Here is a 14,881-nt window from a genome sequence, read left to right as displayed (position 1 = left end):
CAACACGCTGCAATCGATATCGAAATTTCGAGGCGTGTAATTCGCCTTCTGATAGTCTCTTGATAGCCCGCTCCATCACCGCTCTTTCGCCACTTCCTGAAATCGGCAGTCACCCTTGCTTGAGCGCCTCTCCACCGCTACTTTGACTGCTCTTGCGAGATTGGTGAGACAGCAAGCGCGTCAGTCAGCAATCATGGAGTCTGCTCTTATTAAGTCCGCCTTCCTCGACTCGACTCCAACATACGGTCACTCACCTTCGAAACCCACCGCACCTCACTTCACTCCAACCCCACGTTCAGGTCAACATCCGCAAAGGTACAGTGAGCGTGGCTCCGAGACTAGCTCTGAGAGCGGAGCATCCTACGCAGCACGACGCACTATGAACCGCGGAAATCAAGGCTACCAGCGAGGCGGTCGCGGTGGCGGCGGTGGCAGAGGTAACCGTACGTACTCGAGCAGCTCGGGCAGCTCCAACGGACAGCACAATCGTCCCACTCTCAGGCCCTCGCCCGTCGCTCAGGGTCGCAACACGCCTCCTGCTCAGGGCAACCGAGATGTCACACAGACCGAGAAAAAGACGTCCTACACTCTGAATGGTAATCAAATCAACGAGACCTACAAGCCACGTCCTAGCACTCTCACCCTGAAGAGTGATGGGAAGCACTGGGCTCGTCTACAAGAGTACAAAGTCAAGGTGCTGGGTATACGCAAGAGCTACTGGACCAATGACGTCTACGACGCTATGTCGCAATACGGTACCGTTGTGAGGATAGAAATACAGACAGGCGGCCGCGACAACAATGCCTGGGTCGTGTTCCGGCAAGTCTCTACCTCCCCACGTCAAGATCATGCCGCTGACTGTGCGTAGGCCTATCCCAGAGAAGATTCTGCCTCCAAAAGTACAAATCGGAAAGGATTCTGCGAGGATTGACGACTCGCGTTCAAGTTCGGTGCCGCCAACCGTCGTAAGCCCTGTCAACCCGGCAAAAGTGTATTACGAGTTCAACATACTCTTCGCAAACTCCATTGAGTTTGGCACCAGGACTGCGGACATGACAATGGTCAGCATGCATACAGTCGATGCACCTGGCAAAGTACAGGTGATGTTGAGCCTAAAGCGCAAAGAAGTCGATATCCAATTTCCACTCAACATCAACAATCAGAGTTCGAACGGAAAGCCACGCAAGTTCCGTTTCCGACTGCCAATCTCTCTACTTTCACACATCTACAAAGTTCAGAGCAAGGGTACCGATCTGACCACATTGATTATCCCCTTCGACTCTCCGCCACAGTTCTTCATGCAGAGGAACGAGGGCGAATCGACAGGCAGCAACACGTCACAGAACAGCTTCTCCGAGACGGAACGAAGCTGGAATGACTGGAACACTTGGCATCGTGAAACTGACATTATCGATGTTGACACGAGGAAGCAGTTAGAGGGTAAGCCTTTGATGAGCCACAAGGACAAGGCTATCATAGATATCGGTATGTAGTCTTCAAACCCACGGTATGATTATATGTGACTAACCCACTTAGGTCGATGGACCAGCTACCGAATCTCATTCGACACGCGACGTCTAACCGGACCACAATTCGAGGAGTTCAGCGCCGCCCTGGCGGATCATGGGGTTGCTATCGAAGACCTCGAAGAATACACTGTGAAAGACAAGAGTATTCCGCCTCTGCGCAATCTGCTGCAAGAGGAGATATCCGGAACGCATCCCCACTTTGAGCCGTCTAACACAGGGTCTGCTTTCGATCTGTTCAACCATCAAATTCACTTAAACTTTCCGGTTCGTTATCAACTCGAGGCTTGCCTGTCGAACGGCTACCTGAAAGAGCATAGCATCACGAACGAGTTTCTGGAGACACTCGCATCTATGGATCCTGGCCGGGCTGTCCATATTCTTGAGAAGGTCGTCGACAAGCAGGACACTTACTACAATTCGATGGATATCTTCAAAATTCGTAATAAGGGCAGCCTTGAAAAAAAGGTGCCGAACTACTGTGTCCTCCAGCGATCTGCCCTCATCACACCCACCATGGTGCATGTTGCCTCTCCGATCATGGAGACCTCGAACCGGATCATACGCAAATATGCCGCAGATGCCGATCGTTTTATACGCATCAAGTTTTCGGACGAGAAAACTGAAGGAGGGCTACGTAACATGCCCGGAGACAGGGCTGAATCAACCTTCGATCGAGTACGTCAAGCTATGAAGTACGGTGTCGTTATAGCCGGTCGTTACTACGAATTTTTAGCGTTTGGAAACTCGCAGTTTCGAGAACACGGCGCCTACTTCTATGCGCCTACCTCGTCCAAATCAGCCGATGACATCAGACTATCCCTGGGCCGGTTCGATCACATCAAGACTGTCGCTAAATTCGGTGCTCGACTGGGTCAATGCTTTTCTACTACCAGGGCGATGCGAGTCAGCGTGAAGATCCAGAAGATCCCGGACGTCGAGCGGAATGGCTACGTTTTCACTGATGGCGTTGGTAAGATATCGCTTTTCCTCGCCCAGATGGCTGCTCAAGAGCTCGGGCTCGCCAATGCCTTCGACGACCCCCCGTCTCTATATCAATTCCGCCTGGGAGGTTGCAAAGGCGTACTTGCTCTCGATCCCAAGACCACAGGCAGTGAGGTACATATTCGCCCCAGCCAACAGAAGTTCGAAGCCGAGTATACAGGCCTTGAGATCATTCGGTCTTCCGCACTTGCCACACCATTTTTCAACCGACAAATTATCATTGTTTTGTCCAACCTTGGCGTTCCGGACAATATCTTTGTGAAGAAACAGCAAGATATGGTAAACGACTACGAACTTGCCATGACAGACGAGGAGACCGCTATCGAAAAGCTTCGAAAGCATATCGACATGAACCAGTCTACTCTTATCATGGCGAGTATGGTGCTGGATGGCTTCATGGCTTCTCAAGAGCCATTCATGATGTCACTACTCAGGCTTTGGCGTGCGTACACGATCAAGAACCTCAAGGAGAAAGCTCGGATTGCTGTTGACGATGGAGCCTTTGTACTAGGTTGCGTCGACGAAACCGCAACACTGCAAGGTCATATGAACGCACAATCGAAGCTTGCAACACGGGATCAGAAGCTCAAGACTCTTCCCGAGATCTTCCTACAGATCAGCGACACTGACAAAAAGGGTCAGTACAAGATCATTCAAGGTGTTTGCATTCTTGCTCGCAACCCCTCACTTCATCCTGGAGATCTTCGTGTAGTGCGTGCTGTCGATGTACCAGCGCTTCATCACCTTAAGAACGTAGTCGTCTTTCCTCAGACTGGAGATCGAGACCTTGCCAACATGTGCTCGGGAGGAGACCTCGATGGTGATGACTACATGGTGTTGTGGGACAGCACGCTTATACCTGAGCATATAAACCTGCCTCCTATGGATTTCACTCCCGATAAGCCATTGGAAACGAACAAGCCGATCACCGCTGCAGACATCAGTGAGTTCTTTGTATTATACATGAAGAATGATTCGCTCGGTCAAATTGCACACGCACATCTTGCCCAGGCTGATTGGAAGACTGACGGCGTGATGGACGACACATGCCTTGAACTTGCTCAACTCCATTCACAGGCAGTTGATTATCCAAAAAGCGGCATCCCGGCCATGATGAATCGTGATCTGAAGCCCCCAAAGTGGCCTCACTTCATGGAGAAGAAGTATCTTGCGGAGAACAAGATCTATCAATCGAAGAAAATCTTAGGGCAGCTGTATGATCAAGTGCAGCTAGTAGACTTTAAACCTCAGGCAGACAACGGCTTCGATAAACGAATCCTGGAAGCATTCAAACTCGAGGATACTATGCTGCTTGAAGCTGCTGAAGTCAAGACAGCTTACGACGAGGCGTTGAGGCGGCTAATGGCTAAGCATAGCATCCATACTGAGTTTGAAGCTTGGTCTGTCTTTGTCTTGAGCCATAACCACGAGAGCCGCGATTACAAGTTCGCGGAGGAGTTCGGTAGGACTGTCGGAGTTCTCAAGGCCCAGTTCCGTGAAACCTGCCGTGCTGCCGCTGGAATCACGGGTGTTGCTGATCAGACTAAGCTTGGCCCATTCGTAGCGGCAATGTATCAGGTAACCGCAAAAGAGGTGGAAGCAGCGTTGCAGGAAACCAAGGATCCTGGAAAGATGCCACTGATATCTTTTCCGTGGCTCTTTGCCAGCGAACTTGGCAAGATAGCAACCAGAACCAGCGTTCCGGTTCAAGTGCTGGAGCCTGTTATTCACCAGAAGCTGCCTCGTCGCCAGAAGAACGACAGCCATGTTCAAGACATGGCCAGCTTGATTGGTACCGTCGAGACAGAAGAAGGAGTCACACGTTACGGAGAGCTGCTAAGCCTGGACTTCGGCTCTGTACAATCTGAATCTAAGTTGTCAGCGAATCAGTCATCAGCGCAACAACCATCGGCCGAACAGCTGCAAGGACTGGAGATGGAGATAGACACGAAGAGCAAGAAGCCTTCGGCGTTGGACATGCTCAACCGCCTGGGTTGAGGAATGACATGAGTGGTTACGGGAAGTTGGACCGCTTCATCACAAAGAAGACCACCAACAGCTGGCTTCTTGTCCATGAGATAGTGATTACTACAGTACTTTGTTAGACTTTGCAGCTGAGTCTCCTTGATCTCCGTTACTATCATGCCAGGGCAGGAAGATACAGAAAAACATATGGCATTGATTGCCAGCAGGCCTGACGGACGAGATAGACCAGCATGAATAGCTTTAAGAATCACAAAAAAAAATTGAAAATAATCATAGACTACACTAATGCTGTCCACTATTGCGAAGCTTCACACAACACATGCTCGAGAATTGGTGATGGAGTGTTTATCGATAGCCGCCAAACTAACCAGATCCGCCTCCCTCACGTTTTCTCCCACTCGCGCGACTCACCATGCCACCGTCCACCCGTATACCGCCCTTTCTCCACCGACACATACACCTACCACACGATGAATCCATACTGCTCCTTACGAGCACCCTCGGTGCCAGCGCAAACTGGCTGATAATTCGGTTTCTGTGCGATGCGCTGAGTAACTCAACACAAGATGGCGGGGCAGAACTGGGTCACAATGTGGTGCTCGTGTCCTGGATGAGGGAATACGAATTCTGGAGGCAAGAGGCTAGGAAGGGTGCAGGGCTAGACTTGGAGAGGTTGAAGAAGGAGGGGAGATTTGCGTTTGTGGATGGACTGAGTGGGGTTCTGGGCGAGGTCGATGAGCACAACAATGCGAGACCAGAGATACAACCGCGAGCCGCTGCACCGAGCGCAAGTACATCGGGTATACAAGCGCAACGGGGAGGACAGACTTTACCAGTTCGAGGGCCACCTGGGCGCGTACTGCCTGCGAGAGGAGCACAACCAGCAACGAGCACGACTCTAGCGGCACAGACAGCGACAACAAGCAAAAGTACACCTGGCCATTGCACCCTCAAATCGTCTGAACTTGGGAATCTCAAGACTGCGATAGCCAGCGCCGTCTCCTCCCTCTCCTCCAGCTCTACGCCCACATCCCCGAGTCAACGCAAGACTCTTCTTGTACTCGATAATCCCGACCTCCTCCTCGCTCTCAACTCAACAATGACCCCGTCAGCAATGACCTCGCTCGTCCTCGCTCTACACACGCTCCCTAGCGTATCCCACATGCTCCTTCACATCCAATCCGACAATCCGCTCCTCAGCCTCAGCGTACCACCACAACCTCTCGAGCTCGCGCATCACAACTTCCTGATCAGGTGCGCGCACATGAGCCGAAGGATACTTGGTGTTAGAGTGTTGGATACGGGAGTTGCGCGGGATGTGAGTGGAGTAATACGGGTCACTGAGCAGAAGGTAGGATGGCTGGGGTTGGGACTCGAAGATGAACAAAAGGATGAGGGCGAAAGTAGCAAAGGGAAAGAGTTCTTGTATCAGGTCAAGGGAGATGGGAGCGTCAAGGTCTTTGAACGAGGGGCTGGCGGGGAGGGCTAAGACACGATCATGACTCTTCTAGTCTATGACTCCAGTATATAGAATGCAAGAACGTCGTATGTATCGCCTTTTTTGAACACGGGCACGAATATCAGCATCCCATCTGATACATCATTGAGTTTTGAAATGACGATGAAGACTCTTGGAACCTGGATTGCCAGTCTTGTCGATCGCAGCGTTACAAAGAGTCGCAACTTGAAAGGATATAGGATGACTACACAACGCTCTCCACCATTTCGCTTGTGCAAGAGGCCCATCGCGATGTTCTGTCGTGATAATCTAGCTGGTGTGATGCCAAAACGCGCCAAGCCTGGAACAGACTAGTGCCCACTTACGGCTCGCTTGCATTTTCGATCCTCATTCACACGCAACCAAGCTGCTACCGCGACAACACCACCTCGATACTAACCACAGCGTCACGAGGTATGTTCTCTCCAGCTCGCCGGTAGTTGCACTCGAATACTGACCCAATTGCTCACAGTTCCTAATCCAAAATGAGTACGCCGCGCACCCACCGCATCGCTAAGCCTGAATTTGGAGACTGACTGCGGCTACAGCGAAGGGAACTTCCAGCTTCGGAAAGCGTCACAACAAGACGCACACGCTGTGCAGGCGTTGCGGTACGTCAACATCTCCCTGGATGGTGGAAAAGGACTCGGGAAGGGACAATTCTGGAGCGCAGGATACGGAGTCCATGAACACGAACTGACTGGGGCTCGAACAGGTCGTCGCTCCCTCCACATCCAGAAGCACACCTGCTCCTCGTGCGGCTACCCTGCTGCCAAGACCCGCAAGTGTACGTTCTCTTGCAGCCCGCTGCCCGCATAACACTAGGACCATAATTGACACAGCGCAGTCAACTGGGGCGAGAAGGCCAAGAGAAGGAAGACCACCGGTACCGGCCGTATGCGATACCTCAAGACCGTCCCCCGCAAGTTCAGCAACGGATTCCGCGTCGGTGCGCCCGCCGGAGCCAAGGGTCCTGCCAAAGCATAGACGGGTTTGACGACGATGAGGGTGTGAATGGAGGCGTGAACGGCGCGATGAAGGCCAATCGAACAGGTGCATGATCGGACAGCGGGTTTTTACAGGCATATGATATTGCTCGGCTTGGGGCGTTCTGTCATCCCACTCTCCCGGTTGCTTCTATCCCCATGATGAATGAGGGTGGCTCTACTGTCTGAGCAATAGCTCTGGGGGCACAAATACGAAAAATTTCATCACGTTCAGTCACGAATGAAAGTACATGTCAAGACTAGGAGTCGTGTGCGCAAATCGACCGCCTACTGCTACTGAAAGGCGCACAGGATGCCGACCTACGGAAGTGCTGTAACATGTACGACTCACTGTGCTGTCTTTGTCGGCTCTCGCTATCCAAAAGACGATGACGTCTGACAAAGAAATGCGAATACGATAACTTAAATAAAGCTGATCAAGATCCCGCTCTTCTCTACCACGAGACTTCCCTACGCCATCCCCGAGGATAGGCGTCGGCCGCATCGTTCGGGACCGACATCTACTTCTTCCTTCAGACCACGACCATGTATCTTTTCTGCTTACAAAATCAAGCAAATGAGTTTGACTAAACCACAGGTGCCAAGGCAGCTTGGAGAGCATGTCATTCTGTGACGTCCTCTTCAGGTACGAACGCGTTTCCGTCGTTAAATTCAGCCTCACACATGCCTCCGCCTCGCCCACTCTATCAAATACTCTCTCCCTTCCAATCTCCATGTATCCTCCTCCACATAGCTGCCATTATACCCCCTACCATCTGCCTGAATAACCAGATCGAACCCATTCGCGCTTGCGTTGTACACAGGCCACCCCGGCAGCTCATCGCCATTCGGATCACCCCCATTAATGAAGTGAATCCACTGAGCGCTCATCTCATCACTCAGACTCTTGTACTCTTTCCAAGGCCCCACGAACTCGGGATTCGCAAACACAAACGCCACCTCACTAAAGTGCTGCACGCCCTTATACGCCGGCGCCAGCCCTCCCTCTGAGGAATTTCCTCCGCTCTCCCATGGCCGCGTGTTAAACCGGTACACATACGTCGGCGCATACTTGGCATACTGCCTCGCGTCATCCAAGCGCGTAGCATGGTAAAACGCATCGCCCATGATCGCAGCAATGCGTTTATACTGCAGGCCCTGTTCGGCGAAGATCTCCACGCCCGTATTCAGCGGGATGCCCTGAGCGGGATTGTTGGGATATAGCGCCAGTATCCTGTCGACGACTGCGTCGGGGAAGCCGAACCCCGTGCTACCCTTGATGTAGTCCCAGAGTTGCTTGTCGGTGTTTATGACGCCGCCCGCGGGCGCGTTGTCCGTTCCTTCGTCCGAGTTTGAGCCGTACAGATGCGGGACGTGGGCGAAGGCGCCGGAGTGCAGGAGCTGTGTGGGATACGCAGGTATGATGTCCCCGTCCACAGTGGGGTACCAGCCAGGGCCTTGAATGGGCTGCGCGAGAAAAGGCAGTAGTGTGTCGTAAGGTACTGTGCGTAGACAGGCGAGGGTGTCGGGCTCGTCGGTGCAGTTTGTGCTCGTCACAATGGCGTCGTAGATGGGCTGGTACCAGTCTGTGCCGTTATACCAGGCAGTTGCTGCCGACCCAGATTCTTGGATGCTGCGGTGGAAGAGGGAGTCGGTACGGCCGCCGTACGAGAGGAGAAGTTGGCCCTGGGGTAGGTAGGTTAGTATATGTGAATGGCTGTTTTGATGACTTCCATGTGGATTGGACTTACGACGGCGAAGCTGCCTGCTGACTCGCCCCAGATTGTCACGCTGTCTTTGTTGCCGCCGAATGCGCCGATGTTCTCTTGGATCCATGAGAGTCCTTTTCGCATGTCCCGAAGCGCGAGGTTGGTGTTTCCGCTCCCTTGGATTTCTCGCGAGTACATCATGCCCCATCCGCCTTTTCGGTAGTTGATACTCTGTACACAACAACATCATTAGCAGAGTACTAAAGTATCGGTATGCTTAGTTTGGTAGGATAGCTTGCAACAGCATTTCCAAGGTGTTTCAGACGTTGCTCCGAATCTGCTTTGTGCACGGTGATTGCACATACCGTCGCGATAATCGGTTTCCCAATTTCAACACTCCTCTGCACAATGTACGTCAAGTTGTAATTCGGCAACGCACTCGTGCCAACCTGGTAACTCCCACCGTGGATCCAAGTTACTACGGGGAGTTCGCTATAGTTGCCAATCGGGCGAACTACATTGATGCTCAGACAGTCCTCACTCATGCCAAACTCGCCATCTCTTTCGGGCTGCGGGTCAGGACATGAGTGACCATACTGTTTCGCCGAGCGTGTGCCATTCCAAGTCGTGTTCAGCGATTGAGGGATGCGGAAGCGATTCTGACCGCCTGTATCTTGCGCATACGGAATCCCGAGGAAGATATCTTGGTTGAAGGAGGGGAGATGTAGGCCTTCGTATGTGCCGTTTAGTACTGCGACGGTTGCTTGTGTAGCCCAGGTGAGGGTCGCGAATAGACAAGTTGACAATGCGCATAGGCTCCACGCTCTTGCAGTGACTCGTCCCATGGTGATGTTTGGTTTGGCAGCCGTTAGAAGTGCAGTGCGAACAGTGCTGCAGGTCTATTGACTCTTGTACCCGACGGCAAGCGGCACGTCGGATGAAATATCATGCACACCCAAGTAACTACATTCTGCAATGTGACGATGTTCCTGGACAATTTCATGGGTAGTTCGGGTTGATCACTATCCTTGTAGGGCGTCGCGTAACTCGCTGTGCCAATCGGGAAGGTGGCCGGATATGAGTGCATCAGAACCAAGCCGGCATCTCAGTGTTGCGGTGACATTGATGAAGGGTATGCTGTGACTACTTGGATATGCTACAAGATGGGGCGCGTGTAGAACTGTACAGTGTATTCGACCTGGATCAGGGTTGTGTCCGGCTATGGGAGTCCTTTATTGGCCGGTCTCTGACCGAGGCTCAGAGAGCTACGCATTGTCTTGGACACCGAATACATGTAAACAGTATGAGCTTGATCAAGTATAGAGATTGATTACCGAGCAAAGTCTCATGATAATGTACCATATGCAAGCGATGGGAACATTGAGCTGCGGCCTCAGTGATTTTTACGATTTCCAAAACATTGCAAAGTATATCGAAAAGCCCCGCTGGAACACATGCCTATGAAAGATGGGTATCATGGAAACGAAAAGCGAAATCGCGACGTAGGAGTTGGTAACTGAGTATCAAAACAACCGTGAGAAAAACTTCTTCTTTTTCTGTCTATAGTCAGCATCCATTATTCCGTAGATCCAAAATTCAACCCATGCACTTACATCTGTCGAGCCTGATCTGACAGATAGAGCTGGCCCTGCCGATTCTGCTGGCATCTCTATTGCTCCTAGCTGCGGGGGCCTGAATTCATACATGGGACTGGGCGTAGCATACGGTATGACAGGGCTCGAGTACATTGGCAGAGGTGTATTTGGCGTCATGGGTGATAACGGACTGGCAGGTGATAGCGGAGTGGTGGGCGACGATAGCACCGGCTTCTGCTCATACAACGGGTGATATGGTTGAGTATACGGCTGTTGCTGCCCTTGCATGCGCTCCGCAACCCAGCCATCGAAGACCTCGGTCATGAGCTTCATCCAGTCAGGCGGTGCGCCTGTGAAGTTGTAGCGTACGGATCGATCTCGAAATGCGACAAAGTAATGCTCCTTGTTGTACGGCGAGATGGCAAGGTACTAGCCCACGTTAGTTCACGACGTCTATATACCCTTTAGCAATACTGACAGCTACTGATCGAGGCTCGGCTTCCGTCAATATCTGATTTAGCGCGCCATAGCTACCGTAGAACTTCCATGAGTAATAGCCATCAGGCCATAGAACAAACCACGCTTTGCTGGCTCCCAGTGACACACAACATGGCGTGTCAAATGCTTTCCGCACCTTGTCTTCAAGCTCCGAGGGAATGCCAGCCCATATCGATCCCCGCCCAGGCGCAGACGCAAAGTAGCTGAGTTTCTGGCCGAAAGTCACGAAACACGATTGCGGCGCGTTAGGAATCGTCTTGGTCCATGCGCATAGATCTGGATAATTCTTTTCAAAGGAGTTTTGATCATAGACTAAACATGGTTAGCATCAAGTGCAAGCGAATCTATTCATGTTGACGTTGTTCGCCGTTTCTTGTCGTTCGTTTCATCGCGTCCGCTGCATGCGGAGCCAGGTTGAAGATCGGCGCGACTCACAGATCTTGTCCTCCCCGCTCAACGTCTTGCCTCCAATGTACCACGACGGATCTGCTGAGTTGCTCGACGGCGCAAGAGCGACGCAATAAGGCTGCATGATTCTCCATGTCGGGCCTACAGACGAAGAAAGCAGTTGTCGCAGCGTCACGGGAATCGCATGGCTGCGCGCTGTCAGCCCGACCCGACTGGTTTCATCTTTTTAGTTTACTCACAACTTCCATTCCTTTGGACAGTCAAAGAAGAAGCTTTTGTTAGGCCCAAAGATGAATGTTATTTCTGGCATCTTCGCTATATCTGTCGAAGGAAACAATGGACAGGATGTCACGATGTCAGAACAGGGCAGAACAGGTCACTTTGTCAACCGGTGAGCCGAGCAAGCATGCTAGGTACATCCGTACGACAGCACGTCGTGGCGCTTTGGGGCTGTGAGCAGCTCGCAACGCCAAATCATGTCGGTTATACACCCCCCCCCCCGGCTCGGGTGCATAGTCTTGTGGAGGACCAATAGATAAGTCTCTGCGAAGCCTCAAAAAGCCTCCTTCCAGGGTGAAAACCTCCTAAACAGGGCTTTAAATACTAGTTTTGCACTGTGCGAGCCCACTTGCAAGGCCCAAAAAGAGTCTAAGCAAGGGTTGTAGCGAATAGGGGGCTTACGATAGAGATATTTTCGAACTATGCACCCGAGCCGGGGGGGGGGGGTGTATTGGCTTCTGGCGCCTCGGCGTACCCCCCCCCCCCTGGCTCGGGTGCATAGTCTTGTGGAGGACCAATAGATAAGTCTCTGCGAAGCCTCAAAAAGCCTCCTTCCAGGGTAAAAGCCTCCTAAACAGGGCTTTAAATACTAGTTTTGCACTGTGCGAGCCCACTTGCAAGGTCCAAAAAGACTCTAAGCAAGGGTTGTAGCGAATAGGGGGCTCACGATAGAGATATTTTCGAACTATGCACCCGAGCCGGGGGGGGGGGTGTAACGCGCTATTCTAAATCTCCGAATCATTCTTCGCAAAATAAGCGACGACGCCTAATTTCTCACTGCATGCGGAAACGAAACGGGATGTGATTCGCGGGCGTTACTTTGCATGTCCTTGAGGAGCACAAGCATGCCTCGTGGCTCAAAACCACTATTTCGGGAGGCAGTGAAGCTGGCAAGTATCACACTTCTCTGTCATACTACTAAAAGTGAGAGCGTCTTGAAGTCTTGCCTTCGCCGGTTAGACGTAGATATCGATGTATTAGTACTTGGGGTGATCAATAGCCCGAAGGGTCCACCGGTGTGCTGAGGCGCTCGTCGCAATGTCCAGATACTCTTTACTGCAAGTCTGCGCTGGTGTGTTCAAATATGGAGCAAGTAACACTACTACAAGTCTTCGCTGAATCACGCACGTTATGTGTAATGGAAGAATGATTGCAGGTCAACTCAAGCTAAACAAAATTGTGTGTTGACACTGTTTGATGACGTGAAAAACAATCGCACTGAGCATTTCGGATTCAGGAAATTGTTTGATAGTTGTAAGGACGGATGAATTATCGAATTCACTCTGGTCTGGTAACATTGATGTACCCAAGATCATTACAAACAAGTAGTCAGTGGTCAATCTAAGTCACATGGTCTACATACTCGAGTCTGATGTGGACGGGGATGGTAGAATACATGCAATACTTTTGGAGGCTGTTGTTGGAACTAGAGCATATCATACACCAGCAATAATATACATTTGCGAAAGTGGAGCTGCCTGCAGAGCAAAGCGAGATAAAGTTCGTAGCTGTCGAACTTTTACTGCTGACCCTGCTCGAGAGCTTCAGCCCGCTTAGCCTTGAACTCTTCCCAGCCCGGGCAAGTCAGTCCCTCGGCTTCAAACTGTCCCTCCAATAATATGCGGCAGACTTGGATTTTCGACTTGCCTGACCGGAGTACCAGAGCCTCCCAGTCGATGAGGAAATGGTTTGGATCTGCGATATTTGCAGACTCGATAGGCATCCATTTCAGGGCGGTAGGATTCTCAATGGATCCTGAATTGGGTGCTACTACGTACGCTCCTTTCTTTGCTATTAGGCGGTGAGCCTCGCTCTTGGATGAAGCGAGACCTGCGGCATACAAGACGCGTGGAAATGAACCTGCCTGCAGAAGCGTGATAGGAAGAGTAACAACATTGTTGTCGTCGTTTTTTGCACGCTCAGCAGTCGTGCCGGAGGTGGTCTGCGCAGTCGACGAGGCGGCGTAAGCCTTTTTATAGGCCAACAATTCTTCCTGTCCTTCCCCTAAAGTCTCCACTATTGAAGGGTCCTTGTTGTTGATAACCGCTAAGGCTTTCCTAAGTGACCCCAACGCAAATGTATTGGTGCCATTGCTGAAGGCTTCCTTATGTGCTGTCTCGGCTTTCTTCGCCTCTGCTGCTCCATGGGCAAGTTCGACAATCTCTTTAGCAAGAACGTGCTGGGCTGCGCGCTTGGATTCGTGTTGTCTCTGCTCTGCCATGAGCAGCTTGATGTCTTGGAGAGGAAGGAAGGTGAAGAGTTTCAAATATCGTTCGACGTCGTCGTCAGCTGTTCGCAAGAAGTACTATCACAGGCCTGTCAGCGCGCTTTCGAGTGGGCTAGAGACAAACGTACCTGATATAGATCAAATGAGTTCAACATATGTCGGTCCAGCCACACGGCATTCCCAGCGCTTTTGCCGAACTTTTCTCCAGAAGCAGTAGTAAGCAAGGGAGTCGTAAGGCCGTAGACAGCGGCCCGTGGGTCCCCTGTGCCTGCTTCTTCACTGTCCAGATGGTGGATCTTCCGCATATGGCTCACAGCGTCCATGCCAGCACAGATATTCCCGTATTGATCTGATCCGCCAATTTGCAGCTGGACACCTTGGTGTTTGTACATACTCCACCAATCGTAGGCCTGAAAGAGAGGGTAGCTGAACTCGGATATTGCCATGCCTTCGCCGCTTTCCATTCGCATCTTGACTCTGCTCACTGTTTAGCATGTGCTTGCTAGAAACGGGATGGACTTACGAGTCGCGATTTAACATTGTGCCTAGTCGCATGCCCGATCCCAAATCTCTCAGCAGGTCAATTGCGCTTAGTTTCCGCAGCCATTCTCGGTTGTTAAGAATCTTTTGCCGTCTGTTGGTAGATTGTGAGTATTGATGTTTGATACCCAGACACTTGACATTGGTCCAGAGATTTTCTAGCTGCGACTGTATGCTCTCAATGTTCATGGCTTGTACATCTGTTCCCATTCGTGAACGCGCTGTCGATCTTCCAGAGGGATCTCCAATCTGCACTGTACCTCCGCCTAGCTGACCAGCATTAGCCTGCTATTGTGTTGCATGCATGCCGCGGTGAGTCGCTCACCAAGCTGACTGTGTAGTATCCGTGGAAGTACATCCAATACAGCGCCATCAGCGGGAGGAGGTGTCCAACGTGCAGGGAGGGAGCCGTGGGGTCTACGCCAACATATGCGCCAATCCTCTTCTCGGTCAATAACCAATCGAGGGTCTGGCGTCCGCTTTACATAGTTAGTATTCACTCGTATGCCCATGTTCGCCAAGACTCACCCAGCAACATCTTTCACAAAGCCTCGCTCTTCAAGTACGCCCAGTATGCTCTGCTGCATCCCAGTTCTTATTTTCCCCGCCTGCTCTTCCCACTCC

The 14,881-nt window shown here is 51.6% G+C and overlaps 6 protein-coding genes across 6 annotated transcripts; 3 read left to right on the top strand and 3 right to left on the bottom strand.

Annotated features, from left to right (window-relative positions):
• Positions 1 to 193: 193 nt before the first annotated feature.
• P153DRAFT_421224 (RdRP-domain-containing protein) lies at positions 194 to 4,836 on the top strand (the record flags this gene model as incomplete). The annotated part of the gene is made up of 5 exons (XM_033672297.1): positions 194 to 315; positions 634 to 813; positions 869 to 1,485; positions 1,537 to 4,298; positions 4,335 to 4,836. 5 exons carry the CDS (start codon positions 194 to 196, stop codon positions 4,527 to 4,529), a joined length of 3,876 nt encoding a protein of 1,291 aa, XP_033526613.1. The 3' UTR covers positions 4,530 to 4,836.
• A 67-nt stretch (positions 4,837 to 4,903) lies between these two features.
• Positions 4,904 to 6,090, top strand: P153DRAFT_364652 (uncharacterized protein). Its single transcript, XM_033667647.1, has one exon. The coding sequence runs from the start codon at positions 4,930 to 4,932 to the stop codon at positions 6,004 to 6,006; it is 1,077 nt and encodes a 358-aa protein (XP_033526612.1). The 5' UTR covers positions 4,904 to 4,929; the 3' UTR covers positions 6,007 to 6,090.
• Positions 6,091 to 6,565: 475 nt separating this feature from the next.
• Positions 6,566 to 6,993, top strand: P153DRAFT_250562 (uncharacterized protein; the record flags this gene model as incomplete). Its single annotated transcript, XM_033662705.1, has 3 exons — positions 6,566 to 6,626; positions 6,731 to 6,802; positions 6,863 to 6,993. Coding segments are annotated over 3 exons (264 nt in total), but the record flags the coding sequence as incomplete, so codon positions are not given.
• Positions 6,994 to 7,598: 605 nt separating this feature from the next.
• Positions 7,599 to 9,555, bottom strand: P153DRAFT_421222 (alpha/beta-hydrolase; the record flags this gene model as incomplete). The annotated part of the gene is made up of 3 exons (XM_033672296.1): positions 7,599 to 8,687; positions 8,753 to 8,941; positions 9,076 to 9,555. 3 exons carry the CDS (start codon positions 9,553 to 9,555, stop codon positions 7,680 to 7,682), a joined length of 1,677 nt encoding a protein of 558 aa, XP_033526610.1. The 3' UTR covers positions 7,599 to 7,679.
• Positions 9,556 to 9,850: 295 nt separating this feature from the next.
• P153DRAFT_364650 (uncharacterized protein) lies at positions 9,851 to 11,586 on the bottom strand. Its single transcript, XM_033667646.1, has 5 exons — positions 11,451 to 11,586; positions 11,239 to 11,399; positions 10,784 to 11,115; positions 10,324 to 10,734; positions 9,851 to 10,266 (listed from the first exon to the last, which is right to left on the bottom strand). The coding sequence occupies exons 1-5, from the start codon at positions 11,519 to 11,521 to the stop codon at positions 10,234 to 10,236; spliced, it is 1,008 nt and encodes a 335-aa protein (XP_033526609.1). The 5' UTR covers positions 11,522 to 11,586; the 3' UTR covers positions 9,851 to 10,233.
• Positions 11,587 to 13,009: 1,423 nt separating this feature from the next.
• Positions 13,010 to 14,844, bottom strand: P153DRAFT_354861 (tyrosyl-tRNA synthetase-like protein; the record flags this gene model as incomplete). Its single annotated transcript, XM_033666533.1, has 5 exons — positions 13,010 to 13,795; positions 13,846 to 14,194; positions 14,241 to 14,542; positions 14,583 to 14,736; positions 14,786 to 14,844. The coding sequence occupies 5 exons, from the start codon at positions 14,842 to 14,844 to the stop codon at positions 13,010 to 13,012; spliced, it is 1,650 nt and encodes a 549-aa protein (XP_033526608.1).
• Between the last annotated feature and the right edge of the window lie 37 nt (positions 14,845 to 14,881).

The sequence above is a fragment of the Dothidotthia symphoricarpi genome (genome assembly GCF_010015815.1).
Source record: "Dothidotthia symphoricarpi CBS 119687 unplaced genomic scaffold P153scaffold_5, whole genome shotgun sequence".
In the NCBI taxonomy this organism is placed as follows: Eukaryota; Fungi; Ascomycota; class Dothideomycetes; order Pleosporales; family Dothidotthiaceae; genus Dothidotthia; species Dothidotthia symphoricarpi.
This window is presented reverse-complemented; position numbering and strand designations above follow the sequence as displayed.

Coding starts and splice junctions, on each gene's coding strand:
- P153DRAFT_364652 (XM_033667647.1), top strand. CDS start 4,930: ATGCCACCGTCCACCCGTATACCGCCCTTTCTCCACCGACACATACAC.
- P153DRAFT_364650 (XM_033667646.1), bottom strand. CDS start 11,521: ATGCCAGAAATAACATTCATCTTTGGGCCTAACAAAAGCTTCTTCTTT. Junction 11,116..11,238: donor GAGCGGGGAGGACAAGATCT/GTGAGTCGCGCC, acceptor AACCATGTTTAG/TCTATGATCAAAACTCCTTT. Junction 10,735..10,783: donor CCGAGCCTCGATCAGTAGCT/GTCAGTATTGCT, acceptor AACGTGGGCTAG/TACCTTGCCATCTCGCCGTA.